General features: G+C 43.0%; 2 protein-coding genes across 2 annotated transcripts; one reads left to right on the plus strand and one right to left on the minus strand.

Moving 5' to 3' along the window:
- Window positions 1-428: 428 nt before the first annotated feature.
- LOC139460537 (glutathione hydrolase 1 proenzyme-like) lies at window positions 429-27,744 on the plus strand. The gene is made up of 12 exons (XM_071242005.1): window positions 429-544; window positions 13,710-13,937; window positions 15,322-15,444; window positions 16,509-16,609; window positions 19,211-19,400; window positions 21,184-21,344; window positions 22,738-22,887; window positions 24,593-24,729; window positions 25,014-25,201; window positions 25,506-25,746; window positions 27,099-27,212; window positions 27,601-27,744. Exons 1-12 carry the CDS (start codon window positions 429-431, stop codon window positions 27,742-27,744), a joined length of 1,893 nt encoding a protein of 630 aa, XP_071098106.1.
- LOC139461259 (uncharacterized) lies at window positions 2,133-7,727 on the minus strand. The gene is made up of 5 exons (XM_071242896.1): window positions 7,568-7,727; window positions 7,188-7,404; window positions 6,717-6,943; window positions 5,641-5,836; window positions 2,133-2,214 (listed from the first exon to the last, which is right to left on the minus strand). Exons 1-5 carry the CDS (start codon window positions 7,725-7,727, stop codon window positions 2,133-2,135), a joined length of 882 nt encoding a protein of 293 aa, XP_071098997.1.

The raw sequence follows: 27,744 nt of genomic DNA on the forward strand, positions 1-27,744 counted from the left end.
AAGGGAGGCAACTCGGCAATGCGACATAATCAACATGTCGAATTTTTGCGCATTTTAACGCCTTTTTTACACATTTTTTATGGGAGGACAACGCGACATATTTTGACCTTGAGAGATGTCGCGTTGTCGCATTGTCGCCCTTTGGTAAAATGAAAAGCGATATTATTCAAGGCGTGATAACGCGACAATGCGACAAATGGCGGTAATGTCGCATTGTCGCAGTATCGTGCTTTAATTTTAACACTTTTTGCTTGTTTTTGTAAGGGCGACAACGCGACAACGCGACAGTGCGACAATGTCCCTTCCAGGATTCCATACTGAACCAATATCCATTGAAAGGCATAGTTCAGCTCGTCCTTTGACCTAAATGATATTGTGTCTCTAAAGAAATTCCACCTCCCCCGACTAATAGAAGGCATAACCCGTGAATGTCCTATAGGTCAAGTGTAACTTTAACACGCCTAAGGTTACGCACATTCAGCACTGATCCAGCACGTAGTGGATACACGATGGAAGTCGAAAAAGAAGAAGGGACGTTTAAGGGGTAAGATAATTACATTCAACAATTACTATTGGAAGATCCCATCTCCCATCAGTTCTCAGTGTGAAAACGTTATCACTTCTTAAAACAATGTGCATTTTATCAAACTTGAAAAATATCATGTTCAATAGTATAACTGCCATTTGTGAAGAGAAGCTAGTCCCTGGTATGTCATAATTGATAAATAGGAGCTCAGCGCAACTACGACAATGTGCAATTTCACTCTGTCCATAAGTTTGTTTGTTTGTTAGTTTGTTTGTTGTTTAACGCCGAACTCAGCAATATTCTAGCTATATGACGGCGGTCGGTAAATAATCGAGTCTGGACCAGACAATCCTGTGATTCACATCATGAGCATCGATCCACGCAATTGGGATACGATGACATGCATCAATCAAGTCAGCAAGCCTGACCACCCGACCCTGTTAGTCGCCTCTTACGACAAGCATAGTCGCCTTTTACAGCAAGCTTGGGTAACTGAAGACCCCTTCTACCCCGGATCTTCAAGGGTATATCCATACGTATATCAACTATATTAAAAGATTTAAATAAATGCAAGACTCTGTTTCCTGCTGCTTCTCTGTATATAGCCTCTGTCTTGTGTTCACGTCTCAATTGTGATATGTCATAACGCCAGTCATTTAAATATTTCGGGAGAGGGTTACCAAAGTTGTGAAGACATGTGCCCAATCCGTTCGCTTGTGGATAATATAAAATGTATGTTTAAATCAAACGGTACCAAATGAAGTAGCCTTACTGTCCTATCACGACTAAGCAAGCAGTCTTCTAATATCTGCATCTGTAGTCTAAAGCTGTTAAAACGCATACAACTCTATAAGGTTCATGCGACCAACGACCACCGATACCCGATAGACAGGGCGTCAATATCCATCAAGCCAGTCAAACCTGTTTAGCGGTACCTACAAAGCGAAAACCGGACTCTAACAACTGAACCATTTCACAACCTAGTTGGCAAACCTTCAAGTCGTTATCAGACCGTGAAGCTATGAAACAGGGAAAGTCGAGATACAAAGGAGTCGTCGTTGGCCACAATCTCGGTAGATGCTTCATGTCACTCTCTTTTGTTGTGTATTGAAGACACGGAAACCGTCCTATTTAGGGGACCGTTTATGCCTAGAATTGTTGCAGGGAATTAACTCCGGGATCTCCACGCCTTCAAAAACAGACAGAGAGGTTTTCAGGCGAAATGCAGGAATGTTTATTAGATATGACGTCAAAAGGGCACAACATATATTCACATCATCTCAGTATTCTCTTTCATAGTTTAGACATCATAATAAGCAATTAAATAGTATAGCATTAAGATATTGAAATCAATAATTTAGAAATGATAATGAGTTACATAAAAGTGGACTCATTAAGATACCATGTTATCTTGTACAATGAGTTCATCATTACAGTATAGTAAAATATTTTCACTTAATAATTCATTCCGAATATTCTTAAACTTAATTACCTCAGAATTGAATTTAATTAATAAATAAGTAAAGTACTTTACTGGTGCCTTGTTGAAAATGTACAAAGATTACATAGTTGTAACCAGGGTAACTGCGGCACAGATACCTGGGGCTTAAGCCGGGCGTAAATCTCCTCTCCTCTCCTGTCCTCTCCTCTCCTGTCCTCTCCTCTGTTTGAACAGCACGGGCGCTAATCTAAACAACGGTAATCCGGTGTTTTTATAGCAATTACTCATTTCTCGCCTTCGTAGGACAAATACCCCAACTTGGGTTTTCGCTTTACTGATACTAGGGAATATTAGATTTTCGCTAACCCGGCACGACACCATAACGAGGTAACTGCCAACACTTACTTCAAGATAATGATGATTAAACATTTTAACACTAATCAAAAACTTCTGACGTTTACCAATTATAAGTAAATAACTTATAACATAAGAAACAGTTTATAAAAGAAATGCTGGATATTGTATTGTAACTCTTATCTACTAGACTGCCACTGAATTGCCTGTATCTTCATAGACTATTCTACGATATGAAACACAAAATCTACCGGCGCTTCACGATAGTGCGAATGCACTTATGTGATGAATAGTTAAAAGATATTGTCGAATCTGTGCGTATTCAGCTATAGAAACAGTGTTACTTTTCGTGTATTGTGTTCTAGACATATACGGTCACAGACTGGTTATCTTTAAATACATACATTTAGCTGCCGATGCTATGATACTCATTATATTGAAACAAGAAATGTTTCCCGTGAAAATACAAACAGTGAGACTAATCAATAACATGACCAAAAATATGAATGCAGAAAATAGAACACGTTGACCAACAAGTCACTTGATACAGAAACGTTATACACGTTGAACATAATGTTTAATAAGCATCCACGACTTCCATAACTTAAATGGTGTAATATGTTAGATTGATATTTAAACGACTAGAATACTAACGCTAGTATTTTATCCGGGACGCTCTATTATTCTCTATTATTCAGTATAGTATTTGATTTCTAGATGAACTGTATGAAATTAAAATTTGGCAGCCAAATCGTAGATTTTGAACAATGCATTTTGATTAACTGTAACATAAGTTCATTGTACCAGCAGAGTAACAAAGTTAGAATTATTTACAGCACGTTTAACAAAAATAGAATATTGTTGACTGTGTTTGGCCTGGAGTTTGAGTTTCTGCCACTGATGGCCTGAAGTGCACTTAGCGAGTCTGATAGGACGACTGCCTTTGCTTCCGGGAGTTCCGGTATGAGTTTGAGTGCATGATGAATTGCCTCCAATTCAGCCGTGAATACTGACTGACCATCAGGCAAGCGAACTGAATGTGCTTGGGGTTTGGAGCTGTGGATATGGATCCCGTAACCAGCACTGTTGTTGATAGGATTCTTGGATCCATCAGTGTATATATGGGCCCAGCTGTCCCAGGTAGTTCGAATTTTAGTGATAGCTACTGATCTAAGTAGGGTTGGGTTTTCTCTTTTAGTGACTTCTGATGTTAAAGCAGTGTCAACTTTGGGAGTGTTTAAAGTCCAGGGAGGGTGTAACCCTTTGTAGGGACTTTCTGGAGGCTGAATGTCATCGCAATTGTGACTTCGAATGAGTTCACGTACCAATATCCCAGATGGCTTTAGTGAGGGATTTTTTCGAGCTAGGGCTTCATCTTGAGTGTCTTTGTCTTGCCATATCTTTTTAACCAAAGGGTTTGATGTTCGTCCCCAGAACGATAATATTGCCTGCTCTCTTCTTTGTTTCAATGGGAGTTCTCCCGTTTCTACTTGTAGTGCTTCTAGTGAGGTGCCTGTTGCTGCGCCTGTGGCCAGCATTAGGGCTTTGTATTGTATTCTGTCTAGGCGCCTCAAGACAGTATTTGATGTTGAATGAAAAGCCTCACAAACATAGCCAATTTTTGATCTGATAAGAGATTTGTAGAGGTCCAGCTGAGTGTCTCTCGATGTGCCCCAAGATGTGCCTGAAATTGCCCGTAATACGTTCAGGTCTCTTTGACATCTGTTTTCCACATATTCTATATGCTTGCGCCAAGTGAGGTGTTGATCAAGGATCACCCCAAGAAATATTGCAGATTTTTCGAATTTGATTGGTTTGCCTTTTATGGAGACACGGGGTATCATAGCATCTTTCCCCCGGCGTTTGAATAGAACTCCAACAGTTTTTTCACTTGAAAGGGTGAATCCCCATTTATTGCACCATTGATCTACTCCGTCCAGGGCTGACTGGAGTTTTTTTCTGATTTGTGAAATATCTCTGTGCTTTACCCATATTGCTCCGTCATCAGCGAACTTAGAAGTTTGGGTAGGAGAGTTGACATGGTCAAAAAGATCATTGATCATGATATTAAACAGGGTTGGGCTTATAATGCTGCCTTGTGGCGTGCCATTGTCCAGTGCCATAGGATCAGATCGATTGTTCCCTATTTTAACTGATAGCGACCTCTCTTGCAGGAAGATGTCTATGAAGTTTGCCATGTTCCCTTCTATTCCATTTTGTGCTAGTTTTGAAAGGAGTCCGTCATGCCATACCATGTCGAAGGCTTTGCTGAAGTCCAGAAATACTGCGGCTAGGTATTGTCTGTTTAATTGAGTTTTTTTTATTGCATTTTCCAGTCTTAGAATATGATCTAGACACGAGTGTCCCTTCCTGAAGCCACTTTGGTCAGGTTTTATGTGGTTGCCAGTTTCAAGGTGATGCATGAGCCTTTTTGTAACCATGGCTTCCATGGCTTTGCACATGTTTGAGGTGAGTGAGATCGGTCGATAAGAGTTTGGTAGGGCTTCGTCCTTCGACTCTATGACAAGATACCCCTGCATTTATACCCGAGACCTCCAGTCCACGTTTGAAAGCATGTCACTACCCATCTGTCCAGTTTGGAATTGATAACAATGGTTTCCCACATGGTGGTCAAATTATGCAAGTTTTGATGTGCTGACTTGCTTAGTTAATTGTTTATTGGCTGGTCGGCTGTGTCTGAATCTGGTCAGCCGGGTCTAGAATTTCAATAGCGCCAGCTGATTAGCCTCTTCCAGCTCGTTTGACTGGTTTCGACAGCTTGCATCTCCAAGCGTTACGTATTATGATAGACGTCCTGTAAACTATGTAGCATTTACTGGCTTGGGAATGTGAAACTTAAAGTACTAGAATATATTTGATTTTGATAAAACTTGAAGAAAAATATAATAATTTTCGCACTGTTATAGTACCCCTGGACGTCATGGAGCTTTTGACTGCAAAAGCTTATTACTATTTTCGTTATACAGGTGTTGACGTAAACATAATACAATTGTACACAAAAATACATAAAACATTTTAAAGTAATATAGCAAAAATATAAGAACATGACAAAGGATATGCACTGCTTAGACAGCCCACTTAAAATACCTTTAACATACAAGAAGGATCTACAATTTGGTATCTACCATCATGAACCATAAGAATGTAGGCAGTGAAAGGTTGATTGAACATTTACTGGAGTTTACGGGCAGTAAAGAAAGAGACTCGAAGCGTGTTCGGGACCGAGAGAGACGTTTTGGTTAGGAGGTTAGTCACAGTAAAGGCGGGCCATTCAACAGTAAGGGTGGGAAAGAAATACCCAGAGATTCGGAGCTGTTCCACTGTGAATGGGGGTGGAATATCCCAGTAGGAAGGACAGAGACTGAGAGCCAGAATAGGAACAAAGACACATTCTGGACCAGTGGTGAGTTCAAGAACAAGACCATTGTGAGTCCTAAGATTGCGTCCATAGATGAGAAGGAGAAGAATAGAAGCCACAGCAAGTGTGATCACTCCTAGAAGGATTGACACATGATAGTCGGCAAGATCAGACACAACAAAGCTGGGACTAGAAGTGGTTTGTGCATTATAATTTAGTACTGGAGGCTGTACTGCTTTAACTGGCGCAACATGAGTAACCAGCAATAGTGCATCAGAGAGTGCACGAACTTTGAAAAACATCCAAACAACTAAAATAATTGAAAGAACTGACATAGCCGAAGCGGCGATGGTTATAATTGCATTTGTATCAGGCCAAGAACTTGGTAAAGTGATTTCACCATCAAGCAATGGTTCCGTAATAGACTGAAATATGGTTTGATCTTTTCTTGCCCTTTCAGCGACACGTTTAAGACTGAGATGGGACTTTTGATCATTGGCCAAAACATTGGAAATTTCATGAGAAAATATATCACATTTTGGAATGGTGAAGTTAACTGCTTTTCTGAAAGTTGTATCACCAGCAATACTAGAGAGGGTAGAATCCTCGAAGAAGAAGGTTGACAGGGTGAAGGTGTGAGATCTGGTGTTGTGAAGGGCGACAAGAACCAAAGGGTGCAGGATAATACAGATCTCCAGGGGACAAAGAACAGTAACATGGAGTAGCAATAAGACAGAAGTTACAACCGGGAATCATACGATGAGTACCAGGACAGGTGAGGGTAAGGAAGGGTATTCTATATACGAGAACATTTGAGGTATCAATAGAGATAAGCTGAGGTGGCTGAGTTTTGGTGACGTATCGAAAATCACAAAGAGATTGGGTCAGACTCTTACTATTTTGAAAGAGTGCCAGGCTACATGATGGTTTGGGGGAGGATTGTAGAGCTATTCTGATAGGACAGTGTAGGACGAATTCATCACCAGAGCAGTGTGCTAAGGTAGAACTGTCCATACTGAGGAAATGTCGAGAATCCAAGGACAGGGCAAAGTAAGGAGGAATATCAAGGAGTTGAGTCGAGTGGGATGATGTATTGTTCACAGGCACTGGGAGAGAAATAACCTTATACATTTGGAAAGGTTTAGGCAAGGATGATAAGGGAAATTTAACAGATACATAGACATGGGCCTTTGTACGCGCAAAGCAGAATTTTGCTTGAGAATAGTAATATGTTGGGTTGGTTTGGAGTAATCGAAAGTTTGGATATAATTGAGGCAATATGATGAATAGTTTGTTCCAGAATTTGTGGGGCAATTAGCAGAGGGGATAATTTATTTTTAGCCAAGTCTAAAATGCCTAATTTAAGCTCTTCCAGTTGATGCTCCACAGTATTTGAATTTTGAATTTGGTCTATCAAAATTGAAGTAAGGGAAGCAAAAGTAGCTTGACTATTTCTAGCATTATTCTGGATCGCAGTGGCTGTGAACGTAAGGGCATCATGATTGGCCTTAACACCTTTTAGCGCATTCTTAAATCTATTGTCTACCAATTTCATAAAGGAAGAGAGATGGGAAGAATGTTGTTTTAGGACATTGGATAGATTTGGATATGTAAGGGCATTAATATGTTTGGCAAGCAGGTTGACGTCGTCAATGGTGGCTGTACCAAACAATGTTTTGGAAAGGGACCCTACAAAACTTAGAACTGCTCATTTGGAGCGACTTGATGAGGGGACCTTAGATTAAGGGTTTAATGATTTAGTGCCTAGTTTCATTTAGCAGTGAAACACACCTGGTTTTGATGACGTTAAGGTGCATTTGGATTTGGTGCAGTATAGCACACGTTCCATTGCTTTGGTGGCATCCACTCATGGTTGTAATGCTTGGGACATGGGGAAGCTTGACCTCGTAGGTATGGACCCAGTATTCAGTTGCAAAATGGACTTGTGTGGTTGGCTTAAAAACTATTCCATAGTTGAGTTGCTGAACAGGGCTGGTGCCGAGGGCAGGGCGGGCAAACAGAGCCATACGCCACAGGATAATCAAGCTCCAGGATGACCCTTTGATGAAGTGAAAAGGCAGCCATTAGAAGTGTTGACCTGGTTGAGAAGAATGTTGTGGCCAACAACACCTAAACAACCTAGGACTATAAGACACAGAACACTTGGTAACTGCAAAGGGATGGTCACTCATATCTTATGGCCATGCAATTCACGTCACAAAAGATGGGGGGTAGCTTGATAACACCTATGCGAATGAATCACTGGAAGTACTTATGTCCGTGTTTGCGCTTCTTACCAGACATTGTTCTAGACCTATGGAAGAGCTTGATCAGGGATGGATCAAGATTGGAGGTGGGCTCCCAGGTCGTTTCTGAGTAGCCTAACCACTTGATTTGGTACTGTTTGGTACCGTTTGCCATTTTACATCTGATAATTCTGTCAACAGGATGTGTTTGATTATCTTGAGAGTTGTCATCATGTTGGCGGTCACTGGGTGGTGCAGAGCCTGTATCACTGATGTGTGGCTCTGGAAGAACCATCTGTGTGTCTGAGGATGTGTCAGCATCAGCAGAAGTGCGGGGACAAGGAGCATGTGTGTCCGTTTCAGCAGAAGTGATGGGACGAGGGGAATGTGTGTCCGTTTCAGCAGAAGCGCTGGGACGAGGAGAATGACGACCATGGTTGGGAGTGTGATCTGGAAGGCGGTCGTTGGGAGTGCGAACATTGTGGGGCTTCAGGCGATTGGCATGGATAAGTGCCTTGTGCGTCTTGTTCGTTTGAACATGTTGTAGCTTTGGTATGATTGGGACCAAGCTCAAGTATGGTGTAGGGACCTACCCACTTAACTGACAGTTTTGGGGAGCTACCAGGGAGAACATGGGAATTTTGCATCAGGACTAGATCACCTACTGAGAATTTGGGATCTTTAGGTTTTGAGGCCAGTGCATTCTTTGTTGATTTCTTGATGATTTCTCTTGTCCCGTGTATGGCCTCAGCCTGACATGTGGTGTGTCCATTGTATGAGATGGAAGTTCAGCTGCTGATGATGAGGCTGTTGATGCAGAAGAGGAGGATGGAGATGGCGCTGGTAAGGATGTTGTCCTGGACGTTGATGTTTTTGATGTTGATGCCGTTGATGACGTTGTTGCCGTTGATGACGTTGTTGCGGGGATTGTTAGGGAGGGGGAGGCTGGAAGGGGTGATTCCTACGCCTTGAGCAAACTGGTTAAGTTCAACCTTGGCTCAGGCCGTCGAAGCTTCTGTTTGTAGTTGGTAGGCGTGGCACCGATCACCTAGGATCTGGTCAGCCGGGTCTAGAATTTCAATAGCGCTAGCCGATTAGCATCTGCCAGCTCGTTTGACTGGTTTCGACAGCTTGCATCTCCAAGCGTTACGTATTATGATAGACGTCCTGTAAACTATGTAGCTTTTACTGGCTTGGGAATGTGAAACTTAAAGTACTAGAATATATTTGATTTTGATAAAACTTGAAGAAAAATATAATGATTTTTGCACTGTTATAACACTATAAAGTGGTTGTTGACAGGAAGCCTAGTTCACTAACAAAAATGGACTTAATGTCACTGTCATTGACGACAGTATAGTGGATGTAGACAGAAAGCCCAGTTCACTAACAATAATAGACTTAATGTCACTGTCATTGACGACAGTATAGTGGATGTAGACCGAAAGCCCAGTTCACTAACAATAAAAGACCTAATGTCACTGTCATTGACGACAGTATAGTGGTTGTAGACAGAAAGCCCAGTTCACTTAATGTCACTGTCATTGACGACAGTATAGTGGTTGTTGACAGAAAGCCCAGTTCACTTAATGTCACTGTCATTGACGACAGTATAGTGGTTGTTGACAGAAAGCCCAGTTCACTTAATGTCACTGTCATTAACGACAGTATAGTGGTTGTTGACAGAAAGCCCAGTTCACTTAATGTCACTGTCATTAACGACAGTATAGTGGTTGTTGACAGAAAGCCCAGTTCACTTAATGTCACTGTCATTGACGACAGTATAGTGGTTGTTGACAGAAAGCCCAGTTCACTTAATGTCACTGTCATTGACGGCGGTATAGTGGTTGTTGACAGAAAGCCCAGTTCACTAACGATAATAGACTTAATGTCACTTACATTGACGACAGTGTCGTGGTTGCAGACAGAAAGCCTAGTTCAGTTTCGCAGTTTTCATATGTGACACGTGATAGATAACAAATAGATTTCAACAGTGCATCTCGTTTCCCCAACGTATGCCAGAGAATGCGGCAATAACGCTGAACGCTCGCAATAAAGTCAAAGACACAAATACTTATGCCGTACCTGTTCTTTCGTACTCTGTTGGTGTTGTTGATTCGCCGAAACAAGACATGTCAACCATGATCAATAGCTTATATTTGCCAGTCATTACTGGGGGCTAAGTCTGGGCTGAACAGTTAAATCACCCACCCTACAGCCCAGACTTAGTCCCCAGTGACTATTGCCTGTTCCATACATGTACCTTCTCTCTAACATAATTATCTTCCTGATCGTCCATCCCTTCTGTCTAACATGTATGTGTTCCTGATGGTCCACCCCTTCTGTCTAACATATATATGTTCCTGATGGTCCACAGCTTTTGTCTAACATTTATATGTTCCTGATGGTCCACCCTTCTGTCTAACATATATATGTTCCGGATGGTCCACCCCTTCTGTCTAACATATATATGTTCCTGATGGTCCACCCCTTTCTGTCTAACATATATATGTTCCTGATGGTCCACAGCTTTTGTCTAACATTTATATGTTTTTGATGGTACACCCCTTCTGTCGAACATATATATGTTCCTGATAGTCCACCCCTTCTGTCTACCATATACTTGTTCCTGATGGCCCAACCTTCCGTCTAACAGGTATATGTTCCTGATGGTCCCACCCTTCTGCCTAACATATAAATGTTCCTCTCGGTCCACCCCTTCTGTCTAACATATATATGTTCCTGATGGTCCAACCCTTCCGTCTCACATATATATGTTCCTGATCCTCCACCCCTTCTGTCTAACGTGGATATGTTCCTGATGATCCATCCCTTTTGTTGAACATATACATGTTCCTGATAGTCCATCCCTTCTGTCTAACATATATATATTCATGATGGTCCAACCCTTCTGTCTAACATATATATGTTCCTGATCGTCCACCCCTTCTGTCTAACATGTACTTGTTCCTGGTGATCCACCCCTTCTGTCTAACATATACTTGTTCCTGATCATCCAGCCCTTCTGTCTAACATCTATATTTTCCTGATCGTTCATCTTTCCGTCTAACATATATATGTTCCTGATCGTCAATCCTTCTGTCTAACATATATATGTTCCTGATCGTCCACCCCTTCTGTCTAACATATATATGTTTCTGATCGTCCACCACTTTGGTCTAATATATATATGTTCCTGATCGTCCACCCTTTCTGTCTAACATATATATGTTCCTGATCGTCCACCCCTTCTGTCTAACATGTAGCTGGTTTGATCGTCCATCCCTTCTGTCTAACATATATATGTTCCTGATTGTCCATCCCTTCTGTCTAACATATATATGTTCCTGATGGTCCACCCCTTCTGTCTAAAATATATATGTCCCTGATTGTCAATCCCTTCTGTCTAACATATATATGTTCCCGATGGTCCACCCCTTCTGTCTAACAAATATATCTTCCTGATTGTCCATCCCTTCTGTCTTACATATATATGTTCCTGATGGTCAACCCCTTCTGTCTAACATGTAGCTGGTCCTGATCGTCCACCCCTTCTGTATAACATGTATATGGTCCTGATGGTCCACCCCTTTTGTCTAACATATATATGTTTCTGATGGTCCACCCCTTCTGCCATCATGTGGCTGGTCCTGATTGTCCACCCCTTCTGTCTAACATATATATGTTTCTGATGGTCCACCCCTTCTGTCTAACATGTGGATGGTCCTTATTGAACACCCCTTCTGTCTAACATAGATATGTTCCTGATGGTCCACCCCTTCTGTCTAACATGTAGCTGGTCCTGATCGTCCTACCCTTCTGTCGAACATGTGGCTGGTCCTGATCGTCCAACCCTTCTGTCTAACATGCAGCTGGTCCTGGTCGTCCAACCCTTCTGTCTAACATGCAGCTGGTCCTGGTCTTCCAACCCTTCTGTCTAACATGTAGCTGGTCCTGATCGTCCACCCCTTCTGTTTAACATGTAGCTGGTCCTGATCGTCCAACTCTTCTGTCTAACATAGATATGTTCCTGATCGTCCACCCCTTCTGTTTAACATGTAGCTGGTCCTGATCGTCCACCCCTTCTGTCTAACATATATATGTTACTGATCGTCAATCCCTTCTGTCAAACATGTAGCTGGTCCTGATCGTCCACCCCTTCTGTCTAACATATATATGTTACTGATCGTCAATCCCTTCTGTCTAACATGTAGCTGGTCCTGATCGTCCACCCCTTCTGTCTAACATATATATGTTCCTGATCGTCAATCCCTTCTGTCTAACATATATATGTTACTGATCGTCAATCCCTTCTGTCTAACATGTAGCTGGTCCTGATCGTCCACCCCTTCTGTCTAACATGTAGCTGGTCCTGATCGTCCAACCCTTCTGTCTAACATGTAGCTGGTCCTGATCGTCCACCCCTTCTGTCTAACATATATATGTTACTGATCGTCAATCCCTTCTGTCAAACATGTAGCTGGTCCTGATCGTCCACCCCTTCTGTCTAACATATGTATGTTACTGATCGTCAATCCCTTCTGTCAAACATGTAGCTGGTCCTGATCGTCCACCCCTTCTGTCTAACATATATATGTTACTGATCGTCAATCCCTTCTGTCAAACATGTAGCTGGTCCTGATCGTCCACCCCTTCTGTCTAACATGTAGCTGGTCCTGATCGTCCACCCCTTCTGTCTAACATGTAGCTGGTCCTGGTCGTCCACCCCTTCTGTCTAACATGTATATGATCCTGATCGTCCACCCCTTCTGTCTAACATATATATGTTCCTGATCGTCAATCCCTTCTGTCTAACATATATATGTTACTGATCGTCAATCCCTTCTGTCTAACATGTAGCTGGTCCTGATCGTCCACCCCTTCTGTCTAACATGTAGCTGGTCCTGATCGTCCAACCCTTCTGTCTAACATGTAGCTGGTCCTGATCGTCCACCCCTTCTGTCTAACATATATATGTTACTGATCGTCAATCCCTTCTGTCAAACATGTAGCTGGTCCTGATCGTCCACCCCTTCTGTCTAACATATGTATGTTACTGATCGTCAATCCCTTCTGTCAAACATGTAGCTGGTCCTGATCGTCCACCCCTTCTGTCTAACATATATATGTTACTGATCGTCAATCCCTTCTGTCAAACATGTAGCTGGTCCTGATCGTCCACCCCTTCTGTCTAACATGTAGCTGGTCCTGATCGTCCACCCCTTCTGTCTAACATGTAGCTGGTCCTGGTCGTCCACCCCTTCTGTCTAACATGTATATGATCCTGATCGTCCACCCCTTCTGTCTAACATGTAGCTAGTCCTGATCGTCCACCCCTTCTGTCTAACATGTATATGATCCTGATCGTCCGCCCCTTCTGTCTAACATGTAGCTAGTCCTGATCGTCCACCCCTTCTGTCTAACATGTGGCTGGTCCTGATCCTCCATCCCTTCTGACTAACGTGAAGCTGGTCCTGATCCTCCATCCCTTCTGTCTAACATGTAACTGGTCCTGATCCTCCATCCCTTCTGTCTAACATGTAACTGGTTCTGATCCCCCATCCCTTCTGTCTAACATCTATATGTTCCTGATCGTCCACCCCTTCTGTCTAACATGTATATGTTCCTGATCGTCCACCCCTTCTGTCTAATATGTAGCTGGTCCTGATCGTCCATCCCTTCTGTCCAACATGTAGCTAGTCCTGATCCACCATCTGATATGTGCAACATGTATGATAATTAACATCATACGTTATGTTACAGATCCGCCCGTAGGCCTCTGATATACACTATCCTCGCCGGGTCGATGCTGATAGCTCTCGGTCTAGCATTTGGTCTTGGCTACGGTCTAGGGCCACGTCAGCCGGCGGTTGCATCAGCAGAGATGACGACAGCGGCTCCGCCATCGGTACAAGAAGGGAAATCTAAAACAAGAAGTTTCAGATTTGCTTCTGTCGCCTCTGATACTAAGCGCTGCTCCGAAGTTGGAACGTAAGTCCCTGGGTGTATCATCACCATACGTACACGTCCCATAGTGTATCATCACCATACGTACACGTCCTATAGTGTATGATTACGTTACGTACACGTTCCATAGAGTATCACCACCATACGTACACGTCCCATAGTGTATCATCACCATACATAAACGTCCCATAGTGTATGATTACGTTACGTACACGTTCCATAGAGTATCACCACAATAAGTACACGTCCCAGAGTGTATCACCAGCATACGTACACGTCCCATAGTGTATCATCACCATACGTACACGTCCCATAGTGTATGATTACGTTACGTACACGTTCCATAGAGTATCACCACAATAAGTACACGTCCCAGAGTGTATCACCAGCATACGTACATGTCCCATAGTGTATCACCAGCATACGTACACGACCCCTAGTGTATCACCACCATACGCACACGCGAGATAGTGTATCACCACAATACGTACACGTCCCAGAGTGTATCATCACGTTACAAACACGTCCCATAGTGTATGATTACGTTACGTACACGCTCCATAGTGTATCACCAGCATACGTACACGTCCCATAGTGTATCATCACCATACGCACAAGTTCCATAGTGTATCACCACCATACGCACACGCGAGATAGTGTATCACCACCATACGTACACGTCCCCTAGTGTATCATCACCATACGTAGAAGTCCCAGAGTGTATCATCACGTTACTTACACGTCCCATAGTGTATCGCATCCATACGTACATATTTCAGTATGTATCGTCACCATACGTACACGTCCCAGAGTGTATGATCACAATACGTACAAGTCCCAGAGTGTATGATCACAATACGTACACGTCCCAGAGTGTATCGTCACCATACGTACACGTCCCAGAGTGTACAACCACCATACGTACACGCCCCAGTGTGTATCGTCATGATACGTACACATACGCCCCAGAGTGTACCAACAAACCATCGGCCATATGTTCCCGGTACATCTAAGGGACGCCACTCTATACAGTGATTTGATGCCACCAGTGCCTCTTTTGATGGTAGGGGGCACGGGTGGCCCAGTCGTCTAAGGCGCCGCGATTCGCTGTGCAGAGTTGCGTCCCTTGGGCACGGCAGAAACCTATGATTGTGGGTTCGAATCCCGGTTCGCCCCGATTATGTTTCTAGGTTTGTCAGCACCATACCCGTGCTCGTGCGTTTCACCGAAGTGGTAAACGTCTCAGACCTGCATCACTTCGGGCTTTCCTCCCACATTAAGCTGACACGCCGCGATATAACTGGAATACTGTTAAAAGCGGCGTTAAACCCAACTCACTCACTCACTCACTCCTTTGATGGTAATCCCCTCTGTTATGCCTTCTCAATTAGATGTGTTTGTTTCTCAGGAACGTGTTGGCCAGAGGTGGATCCGCAGTGGACGCAGCTATAGCCACTGCAGTATGTTCCTGTGTTTTAAATGCACAAAGTTGCGGACTAGGTGGAGGATTCTTTATGACGGTTTACAACAGGTAAGACAATTCCAGGAACCCAGGGAAATAACTCATAAATTATAAAAGGAATATTAAAGAATGTTCCAGCAAAAGGTGTCTTTCTTTACTTTGAAACTGACATTCGCATTAAATCCTAGGAACGTTCAGAGGGGGATGTTAAAATTACAACGCAATGGAAATTGAAGTCAAAATGTTGATTCTTCAACGCGAAATCGTTCATTGTGTAAGCTATAAAAAGAACGCGTTTGCAAATTATGTAAATATAATTGATGAAGAGGAGTACTATTCTTTCTAAAAAGGAAATGTTGCCAGATTCGAATTTGTAAAATTTATACCAAGAAAATATTACGAATTTCAAACCATTCAAAACTTTAGCATATTAATGTCATCTGTCCATAAGAAACTGTACACTGTTCCTTGTTCATTATTAAAGAACAATGTTGCCAGACAGTCTGTAAAATGTATGGTTTACAATACACTTGTATAAAGAATACTGACTAAGAAATGATTGATTTAAATAGATAGATAGATATAAATCATATATTGCCATAGGATTGTTTTGAATTCTATCTCCAGTAACAATAAACATGAACGAAAATCAAAGGAGAACCTGACAAAAAAGTCATATTATCTTGACAATGTGGGCGGTGGGGTAGCCTAGTAGTTAAAGCGTTCACTCGTCACGCCGAAAATCCGGGTTTGAATCCCCACACGAGTAGAAAGTGCTAAGCCCATTTCTGATGTCCTCTGTCGTTATGTTGCTGGTATAATGCTAAAAACTTAACTCACTCACTGAACAGCAATACAGGACCTGGATAAGGACCAGGAATTATATTATTGAAATAATAGTTCATAATTCCTGTCAAAATATAACGCTGTGTTCTGAGATTTGAGGAACCAAACATTTATCTTTGACCCACAACATATTTTTCTTTTGTTGACCCTGAGGCGAAGTAATTTTTTAAAAGACAAGTCCCCGCTATCTTCCTTCCCCAAGTTTGTTTTGTTTGCTACTTTGAAATGAGTTCTTTGAGACGTTACAATGTTAGTCTTGTCAAACATTTCTTCTTTTGTGTGACTAGAACGTCGGGTATGTCCCACGTTTTGGATGCTCGAGAAAGGGCGCCCTTGGCCGCCAACAGCACCATGTACGTTGGACGCGAGAAGGGTGCATCCCTCAACGGTGAGTTGCAAGAAAACAGGGCATCTAACCGTCACAGGTCCATTTTGCTCTCAGAGCAGATACAATCATCTTGTTGTGATTGCCTTTGAAGGAGAATGTATTCTTTGTCGAATGTCATATCATGACTTTCGTCGCCAGGGTGCATTTTTATAATTTTATAAATGAGAAATATTTGTATACATATGATATTAAGTGTGTGTATTAAATCAAATTTATACAAGTGAGATTTGTATAGCTTTTTGAAAAGCATAACAGAAGATAGTTTGAATATAAAATCTTTTATCACACTTTTATAGAAATCCGCAGATTTGCCCTCTAACCACGCCTCTGTGGGTGGATTTCATTTGCCGGAACAGAAAATAGTCACTGGGGGCTAAGTCACGGCCGTGCAGTTAAATCACCCGACCTTCAGCCCAGACTTAGTCCCCAGTGTCTATTTCCTATTTCCTGCGGATTTCTATAAAAGTGGTTTTAAAAGCTTGAAGGACAGATTGAATAAGTGTATTGAGGTGAATGGAGATTGTATTGAAAAATAAATGTGCAAAAGATATTCTGCGACTTGGTCTTATATTGAAGTTGCAAAACTTATTGAACGCCCCTCGTAACGCTATCGTTTTGAACTTTGCAGATAATGTTAACATTGTTGTACAACTGTATCCTAGACAACTAGACAACTAGAATTTGTCTGCTGTATAGGTCTGTAACTACGCTTATTTAGTATATTACATGTCATGTTACTCTTGTAAAAATAGGGGCGGTCGGGTAGCCTAGTGGTTAAAGCGTTCGCTCGTCACGCCGAAGACCCGGGTAATGAAATGGTGAAGCGTAACGTACTGTAAGATTTAATAATTACTTTAATTACAGGAACAATGTATGCTTTTGCCAAGAATTTAGTGTTATATATTTGTTTCTGCGTCCATTCTGTACATTAGTGCCTTCTGGGGGCACATTTCTGCTTCGCGGCCGCCTCTGTGGTCTAGCTGTAGAGAGCCCGCCAGGAGATAATTTGGAACACGAATTAAACCCAATCTCACCTCACTTCACCTCACCTCACCTCGCCTCACCTCACCTCACCTCACCTTTCTGCGTCGCCTGAAACCCAGCAGATGTCATTTTGTTACAACTCAGATTACAATATGATTTTGTAGCCTAATATGAATAGAGATTATATCATGGATGTTTCAGAATTCTCCGTCACATCTCTCTGTCAACAGTTTGTTTAGAAATTATTAACCCCTTCATTAGTCGGTGGAATAAGATTTGTCTGGAAACGCCCTATTTTGCTGTTACCGCTTTTCTGTCCCTCTCATCTACTTCAGACACGGTTTATCGACTGTATCAATCTCCTTGTTTAGAACATCCGATACATGCACCAATGGCCTTTTTGAAGTACTTAAGAAATAAATTTCGTACTCTGGTTATTACCAATTACTTTGGAATACAGTGACCAAAGTGCAGTAGAATTGTTCTACTCGGGGATGGCCCATGAAAAGTAGTTCCGTTATCTCTTGTCATACTTTGTAAACGTCACTTTTTAAAGTTTCTTGTATATCAACTGGCATTGTGAGCATCAAGTAAACCAAACATATCACCGGAAATCCCTTAATCTTCGAAATAAGACCGAGGAGGTATGTATGAGTGAGTGAGTTTGGGTGAGTGAGTGAGTGAGTGAGTGAGTGAGTGGGTGAGTGGGTGGGCGGCTGGCTTGTTGAGTGAGTGAGTGAGTGAGTGAGTGAGTGGGTTGCTGAGTGAGTGAGTGAGTGAGTGAGTGACTGTGTGAGTGAGTGAGTGAGTGGGAGGGTGGGTGTGTGAGCGAGCGAGCGAGCGAGTGAGTGAGTGAGTGAGTGAGTGAGTGAGTGAGTGAGTGAGTGAGTGAGAGAGTGAGTGAGTGAGTGAGTGAGTGAGTGAGTGAGTGAGTGAGTGAGTGAGTCCAGTTTCAGCAACATCCCGACGGGGACACCATGAATACTATTCACACATTTCCTTAATCAAGACAGAAAAGGGAAAATGTCGACTTATGGTAGTACAAGAAATATCCAGTACGTTTAACAAACCTTTCCGGACATTTCTGCATCCAAACCATAATCATTTGTTAATGAAATAGGATCAATTTTCACCCCGAAGCGCAGGTAAAATCACTATTCAAGAAGCACAAGTTGTTGTCGGTCACAAGTGAGGCTGCACATGCGGCAACGCGAAATAATCTACGACGATGAAAATATTTCGATTTTGGATTTTTTGGTGAATGAAATACTGGTATTTTTCTACAGTATTTCTTGCCAAATGTTAATATCTTTTTATGGGATTGGGAGAGGGGTGGATTTGAGTGAGTGAGTGAGTGAGTGAGTGAGTGGGTGGGCGGGTGGGTGAGTGAGTGAGTGATGCTAGTCTCTATATATACGGTGTTGACAATATCATAATAATATGGATGTTTCTCCAATATTTAAAACCATATAGCAGGCTGAAAGTGTCAACATGGCGTCAACAGTGTTCGGTCTTGATGTGACGTCATCTACTGTGACGTCATGCATTACGTCACCAATGGTCTCTGTATCATGAGCCATAGCGATAATAATTATATGACACAATATACAATTTCAGGTGGCCTTGCTATTGCTGTGCCGGGGGAACTAATGGGGTATTGGGAGGCCCACCAGAGATTTGGTAAATTACCGTGGAAACATCTCTTTGAGCCAACAATCAAGATGTGCAGAGAAGGAGTGAAGGTAGCAGAGGCAACGGCTTATGGCATATCCAGATCCATCGACCTACTTCGAAACGGATCATTCACGTAAGCACAACGTGTTTCTTTGTTGCCTAAAATATAGTTGCAGTCATGCTTGTGACCTGTACAACAAAATGAGACGGTATGAGAACTCCTGGCTCGAATTTAATGGCCGAATCAACCTATGCTTGTCGTTCGAGACCACAAATATTTCGGTTGGTATGACTCGGTGAGTTATGTGAGTACGTCTAACTGAACGACCCAACGGCGTGGGACGTTGGTCATAAAGCTCCCATGTGATGTACAGACAGCCTTCGCATTAATTGAATGTTGCTGGTCAGATGGGCACGAGCGATTATCAGTCTGTCATGACAACTAGTGTAACGCATTAACCTGTCTGATTTCTGGCTTGATGAGGGTTGTCGTGTTGTCCATTCAGGCTGCAAACAATTTGTACATATCAATATATCAATGTTTTGTTCTATTGGTGCATAACTGTTCTATACCAGAATGGCCGCCTCTGTGGTATTGTGGTAAAGCGTCCGCCCGGAGAGCGGAAGGTTCGGGGTTCGAACCCCGGCCGCGTCATACCAAAAGACCTTAAAAGATTTTACTTGTTGTTACCCTGTCTGGCGCTCGGCATTAAGGGGCTTAACCAACGACTGGTCGGCTCGGAGTCCGTGTACTGTGTCTGAATGGGGTATTCCTGTTAAACTGCGGCATGGTATCTTATTGAGCTAGCACTATAAATCGGCATCAGTCCGGACTAGTACAAACAGCCACACACCCACACGTGCATGCACGTCGCTATATACATCTGTAGGTGCAAAAATCTTGGACGCGACGTTAAACCCAATTGAATATGTCAACGTTTTATTGTATTACTGCATAACTGTTTTATTACTCCACACCAGAATGTACTTCCACCCTACATCTGAATATGTCAACGTTTTATTGTTTTACTGTATAACTGTTTTAATACTCCATACCAGACTGTACTTCCACCCTACATCTGAATATGTCAACGTTTTATTGTTTTACTGCATAACTGTGTTATTACTCCACACCAGAATGTACTTCAACCCTTGATCTGAATATGTCAACGTTTTATTGTATTACTGTATAACTGTTTTAATACTCCACACCAGAATGTACTTCCACCCTACATCTGAATATGTCAACGTTTTATTGTATTACTGCATAACTGTTTTATTACTCCACACCAGAATGTACTTCCACCCTACATCTAAATATGTCAACGTTTTATTGTATTACTGCATAACTGTTTTATTACTCCATACCAGAATGTACTTCCACCCTTGATCTGAATATTTCAACGTTTTATTGTATTACTGCATAACTGTTTCATTACTCCACACCAGAATGTACTTCCACCCTACATCTGAATATTTCAACGTTTTATTGTTTTACTGTATAACTGTTTTAATACTCCATACCAGAATGTACTTCCACCCTACATCTGAATATGTCAACGTTTTATTGTATTACTGCATAACTGTTTTAATACTCCACACCAGAATGTACTTCCACCCTACATCTGAATATGTCAACGTTTTATTGTTTTACTGCATAACTGTGTTATTACTCCACACCAGAATGTACTTCAACCCTTGATCTGAATATGTCAACGTTTTATTGTATTACTGTATAACTGTTTTAATACTCCACACCAGAATGTACTTCCACCCTACATCTGAATATGTCAACGTTTTATTGTTTTACTGCATAACTGTTTTATTACTCCACCCCAGAATGTACTTCCACCCTACATCTGAATATGTCAACGTTTTATTGTATTTCTGCATAACTGTTTTATTACTCCCATCAGAATGTACTTCCACCCTACGACTGGTGCCATGGTGAAGGCTGGCGACACGGTGAAGTATCCAAAACTCGCAGACACCCTGGAGACGGTCGCTACTGAAGGGGCCTCGGCCTTCTATAACGGCAGCCTGACTGATGCCATAGTGTCTGAGATAAAGGAAAATGGTGGGTGTTGTTGAATGGGCAGGGTAGGGGAGAAGCTAGGTGAGATAGAGGTTAATGGTGGGTGATGTTGAATGGTGTGATGGAGGAGAATGGTGTTGAAAGGTGTGGTGGAGGAGAATGGTGTTGAAAGGTGTGATGGAGGAGAATGGTGTTGAAAGGTGTGATGGAGGAGAATGGTGTTGAAAGGTGTGATGGAGGAGAATGGTGTTGAAAGGTGTGATGGAGGAGAATGGTGTTGAATGGTGAGATGGAGGAGAATGGTGTTGAATGGTGAGATGGAGGAGAATGGTGTTGAAAGGTGCGATGGAGGAGAATGGTGTTGAATGGTGAGATGGAGGAGAATGGTCAGAGGTGTTGAAAGATGAGGTGGAGGGGAAAGGTGTTGAATGTTGAGATGGAGGAGAATAGTGGGTGCTGTTGAATAATGTGATGGGGAGAGTGTTGATTGTTGTTGAATGGTGAGATGGAGGAGAATGTTGTTGAATGGTGTGATTGAGGAGAATAGTGTTGAATGGTGAGATGTAGGAAAATGGTGTTGAATGGTGAGATGGAGGAAAATGGTCTTGAATTGTGTGGCGGAGGAACAAGATGAATGTTGTTCAATGGTTTGATGGAGGTGACGGGTGAGTGATGTTGAATGGCGTGATTGGGGAGTGAGTTGAGTGTTGTTGAACGGTGTGATGGAGAAGAATTGTCTGTGGTGTTGAATGATGAGGTGGTGGAGAATGGTGAGTGTTGTTCAATGGTTTGATGGAGGAGAAGGGTGAGTGGTGTTGAATGGCGTGTTTGGGGAGAGTTGTGAGTGTTGTTGAATGGTGTGATGGAGAAGAATTGCTTGTGGTGTTGAATGATGAGGTGGAGGAGAATGGTGAGTGTTGTTGAATATTGCGATGGAGGAGAATGGTGAGAGGTGTTGAATGGTGTGATGGAGGAGAGTTGTGAGTGTTGTTGAATGGTGTGATGGGGAAGAATAGTTTGTGGTGTTGAATGGTGTGATGGAGGTGAACGGTGAGAGGTATTGAATGGTCTGATGGAGGAGAATGGTGAGAGGTGTTGAATGGTGTGATGGAGCAGACTGGTGAATGGTGTTGTTTGATAAGATGGAGGAGAATGGTGAATGGTGTTGTTTGATCAGATGGAGGAGAATGGTGAATGGTGTTGTTTGATCAGATGGAGGAGACTGGTGAATGGTGTTGTTTGATAAGATGGAGGAGAATGGTGAATGGTGTTGTTTGATCAGATGGAGGAGAATGGTGAATGGTGTTGAATGGTCTGATGGAGGAGAATGGTGAAGGATGCATTCCAGGGCATCATTGTTAATGTGTCGGTTGTTATCTCAGAGTAGGCTAAAACCATAACAAGTCCGATCTCTCTCAACTGTGGTTCATTCCAGGTGGCATCGTATCAAAAGAAGACCTGAGTGGGCATACGGCCTCATGGCGAACACCAGTTACCTTCACCCTGAGAGATGGCAACACAGTGCACTCAATGCCCGCACCAGGAAGTGGAGCTGTGTATGCATACATCCTCAATGTCCTAGACGGTATGGCCTTGCCTTTAATGTCCTAGACTGTATGGCCTTGCCCTCAATGTCCTATACGGTATGGCCTTACCTCAACGTTCTTGACGGTATGGCCTTGCCTTTAATGTCCTAGACTGCATGGCCTTGCACTCAATGTCCTTGACGGTATGGACTTGCCTTTAATGTCCTTGACGGTATGGCCTTGCCTTTAATGTCCTAGACTGTATGGCCTTGCACTTAATGTCTTAGACTGTATGGCCATGCGCTCGATGTCCTAGGCGGCATTGCCTTACCTTCAATGTCCTAGACTGTATGTCCTTGCCCTCAATGTCCTAGACTGTATGGCTTTGTCCTCAATGTCCCTTGCTGTATGTCTTTGTCTTCAATGTCCTAGGCGGTATCGCCTTGCCCTCAATGTCCTAGACGGACCCTTACCGTCAATTGCCAAGGCGGTATTGCCTTGCGCTCAATGTTCTACGCTGTATCGCCTTACCCTCAGTGTCCAAGACGGTATGGCCTCGTCCTAAAGTCCTAGACTGTATGGCCTTGTCCTCAATGTCCCAGACGGCATTGCATTGTCCTCAATGTCCTAGACGGTATGGCCTGACCCTCAATGCCCTAGACGGTATAGCCTTGTCCCACATGTCCTAGATGGTATGGCCTTACCCTCAATGTCCTAGACGGTATTGCCTTGTCCCCAATGTCCAAGACGGTATTGCCTTGTCTTCAATGTCCGAGACTGTATGGCCGTGTCCTCGTGTTCCTTGAATGTATGGCCTTGTCCTAAATAACCTAGACTGTATGGCCTTGCACTTAATGTCCTAGACGGTATGGCCTTACCCTTAATGTCCTAGACAGTATGCCCTTGTCCTCAATGTCATAGACTGTATGGCCTTGTCCTCAATGTCATAGACTGTATGGCCTTGTCCTCAATGTCCTAGGCGGCATTGCATTGTCCTCAATGTCCTAGACGGTATGGCCTGGCCCCCAATGTCCTAGAAGGTATGGCCTTACCCTCAATGTCCTAGACGGTATTGCCTTGTCCCCAATGTCCAAGACGGTATTGCCTTGTCCTCAATGTCCTAGAGGGTATGGCCTGGTCTCCAATGTCCTAGACGGTATGGTCTTACCCTTTATGTCCTAGACGGTATTGCCTTGTCCCCAATGTCCAAGACGGTATTGTCTTGTCCTCAATGTTCTAGACGGTATGGCCTTGTGCTCATGTCCCTACACGGTATGGCCTTGTCCTTATGTCCAAGACTATGTGGCTCCTTTCTCAATGTCCAGGCTATATGTCATCATTGTCCCCAATGTCCTAGACGATATAGTCTTCTTTTCATTCTTTATTCATGATCAAGCACTTAAGTCAAAAGTCCTATAGTACCTTTAGTACAGAACCGTCATATACATTTTAACTTTGCTTCTATACAGCAATGCATGGCATATGAAGACCTACCCACCTACACACCTTCCCAACTACCCACCTACCCACCTTCCCACCTACACACCTTCCCACCTTCCCACCTACCCACCTAACGACCTACACACCTTCCCATGCTTTTAGTAGCATGATATGTCAATCCTGTTCAAAGATGTACTTTAGACGTGACATTAATACAGATGATGGTCACCTGTTAAATGGTCTGCACTTCATGAGTGTCTGTAACATGTAATATTGTCAGCTGGCATCGTGCCCCAGTGTGTATGTATAACGTTACATTTGCAGGGTACAACTTCACGTCTGAAAGTGTCTCCAATGATGACAACAGCATACTGACATACCACAGAATAGTGGAGGCTTTCAAGTTCGCATATGCCAAAAGATCAGAACTTGGGGATGAAGATTTTGAAGACGTGGCAGATGTAAGTTTGTTTCCTTCTTGTTTAACGCCGCACTCAGCAATATCCCAGCTCTATGACGGCGGTCTGTACATAATCGAATCTGGACCAGACATTCCATTCAGGAGTATCGAACTACATAATTTGGATACGATGACGTGCATCAAACAAGTCAGTGAGTCTGACCACCCGATCCCATTAGTCGCCCGTTATGGCCAAACCTACATGCGAAAATGGCAATTCACCTGCATGTAATTTCCGACTGGAATGCCTCTTTAATGTCATCTGTGTTTGTGATCGTGTTTAAGTTGATGAAAAACATGACATCTCGGGAATTTGGAGATTCTACCCGGGCCAAGATTGATGACGCAGCAACTCACGACGCCAAGTACTATGGTGCTACCTTCTCCAGTGCGCTAGACCAAGGAACCACTCACCTCTCTGTTGTAGATGCGGAGGGAAACGCCGTTGCGATAACATCAACCATTAATTACTTGTGAGTCCAACTTGACATCGATCAGTTTTAAGATGTAAGGCAAACAATGGTGAAAAACATATTTTTACCCCTTTGGCGAAAACTGGGGACATCACTGTCCTAAGAAAAAAAGTGCAGGGACTGTTTTGCTTCGAGACTACCGTAAGTTCGACACGTCAAAGTTCGACATAACGGTGTGTGACTGTATATTCCCTCTTATACTGATAATTTATTGTATCTGATTGTCTAAGGTTCCGTTAAAAAGGATTAAAGGATGTTTATTATTCGTATGTATAATGTTGGTCCCAACTTCTTTCCTATTCAGTTTTGGATCGAAAGTTCTTGGTAAGACAACAGGAATAATTTATAACAATGAAATGGACGATTTCTCGACACCCGGTACTGTCAACGTGTACGGTGTGCCAGCATCACCCGCCAATTATATCAAACCCAGAAAGCGCCCTCTGTCGTCAATGTGTCCTACTGTTGTGGTAGATAACTCCGGTGACGTCATCTTGGTTTTGGGAGGAGCTGGTGGCCCAAAGATTACAACAGCAGCAGCATTGGTATGTTGAAGCACACCATCACTAGCACAACACGAATCACCATTCCAGAGTTTAGACATAAAATTATGTAAACATGAATTTAGGCTTGAAACTATTATACCATATGGGGGCACGGGTGGTCTAGTCGTCGAAGGCGCAGCAATTCGCATGTGTAGAGTTGCGCCCCATGTCATAACAGCAACCTTCGATCGTGTACCCGGTTAGTACCTACCAATGAAGTGACTTACAAAAACTCGACAACAGCCATTCAGTGAGCTTCTTTCTCGTGCTTTGAGGCACGAGTTTCAATCTGGCGGCTTTTAAATCCCGACTAGGCCGCCTCCGTGGTCTTGTCGTAGCGCGTCGGCCCAGAGAGCGGAAGGTCGGGGGTTCGATTCCCAGCGTCATACCAAAAGACGTGAAAAAGATGGAACTTATTGTTACCCTGCCTGGAGCTCGGTATTAAGGGACTAAAACAAGGACTGGCCAGCTCGAAGTCAGTATACTGTTTCTGAGTTAAAGTACGCCACTATAAAAGTAGTCCGGACTAGTACAAGCAGCCACACACACACACGCACGCACGCACGCACGCACGCACGCACGCACACGGACACGCACACGCACACGCACGTACACACACGCTCACATGCACGTAGCCATATAAGTGCAATAATTTTGAAGGCAACGTTAATTCCCATTTCATCTCACCTCACCTCATTCCGGACTGGGCTTTGAAACACATTCCGACTGTCTAGTAAGCGCCGTTTTGATTGGTAGAAGGGAGGGCGTTCTGACGTGACCCGTAATGGGATGTGTTCAGATCCTTGCTTAGCGGTAGCGAGAATTATGATTTAATCTCAAACATTCAGTCACTCGCTTTATGTTCACATTAATGTTAGTTTGGCAAAATATATGGTACAAAATGGCGACGCCCGTCAAAACGATCTCATCGATAATCAAGATCTATATTGTAAAAAAAGGGGTCTTCCTTCGCGAAGTGCATCAAATCATTTGAGCAGCTTGATTGAAAACATGTCGATGCCGAGTTGGCGGGACACATGCTTTGCAAATCCTGGAATCTGCATGTTAAAAGTCCATGTTATTTACGAACGGACGTCTGGTTCGTTCAGCGCTCTTGATTGGACTATGCAGTGACTGGTTGCTCCAGCCATAATGTAACTCCAGAATTTTATAGTCAGTTAACGCACATGTGTGCACATGATAATTAACGATGTTAAATCACTGACGGAATATGTTGCACATACACCTAAACAATTTTGTGACACTGCAGAACATTGATGCACATCAATCATGACGTGTCACTGACTGAATATATTTCAGATGCACCCGTCTTCACGTTTGTTTCTGTACAGGTAACCCTACATACCCTCAAGTTTGGGCTGAGTGCTGGAGAAGCCCTGGACCACAAACGTCTTCACCACCAGCTTTTGCCGTCGACATTATCAGTTGAAGATAGCTTTCCAAAGGTGAGGTATATCACATGCATATGTGTGTCACTGTGTGTATTGAGGATGACGTTCAACAGGTGAGGTTTATCACATGCATATGTGTGTCACTTTTTGTATTGAGGAGCACGTTCAACAGATGAGGTTTATCACATGCATATGTGTGTCACTGTGAGTATTGAGGATGACGTTCAACAGGTGAGGTTCATCACATGCATATGTGTGTAACAGTGTATATGGAGGTGAGATGTCCCCCACTATATATTTAGGATGACTCTTTGAAGGCAGCTTTCCAGGCGAATCAGGGCATTGTTGTCAACGTTTAAGATGCTATCTTTTCTAAAGAGCAACAGTGTTCCGGTCCTTAGATTCTATCGTCATCGATATTCCATATCTTATTCCATTGCAGGCAGTGGTGAATGGCCTCATTGCTAGAGGCCACAACATCACAGGCTACGGACTCTCATCAGTTGTCAATATAGTCCGGGTCAAGGACAACATTCGGCACAGTGCTTGTGATGTACGAAAGGGTGGCCAGCCAGACGGATATTAG

Source organism: Haliotis cracherodii, unplaced genomic scaffold, assembly GCF_022045235.1.
Source record: "Haliotis cracherodii isolate W230 unplaced genomic scaffold, xgHalCrac1.p SCAF_14, whole genome shotgun sequence".
Lineage (NCBI taxonomy): Eukaryota > Metazoa > Mollusca > Gastropoda > Lepetellida > Haliotidae > Haliotis > Haliotis cracherodii.

Excerpts from the sequence above, each read along its gene's own strand:
- LOC139460537 (XM_071242005.1), top strand. The coding sequence starts at position 429 with ATGTCCTATAGGTCAAGTGTAACTTTAACACGCCTAAGGTTACGCACA. Across the intron at positions 25,202-25,505 it reads ACATCAACCATTAATTACTT|TTTTGGATCGAAAGTTCTTG; the intron begins GTGAGTCCAACT and ends TTTCCTATTCAG. Across the intron at positions 27,213-27,600 it reads TTGAAGATAGCTTTCCAAAG|GCAGTGGTGAATGGCCTCAT; the intron begins GTGAGGTATATC and ends ATTCCATTGCAG.
- LOC139461259 (XM_071242896.1), bottom strand. The coding sequence starts at position 7,727 with ATGGCTCTGTTTGCCCGCCCTGCCCTCGGCACCAGCCCTGTTCAGCAA. Across the intron at positions 5,837-6,716 it reads GGATTCTCGACATTTCCTCA|GAGTGATCACACTTGCTGTG; the intron begins GTATGGACAGTT and ends CAATCCTTCTAG. Across the intron at positions 2,215-5,640 it reads GAACAGCTCCGAATCTCTGG|ATTAGCGCCCGTGCTGTTCA; the intron begins GTATTTCTTTCC and ends ACCGTTGTTTAG.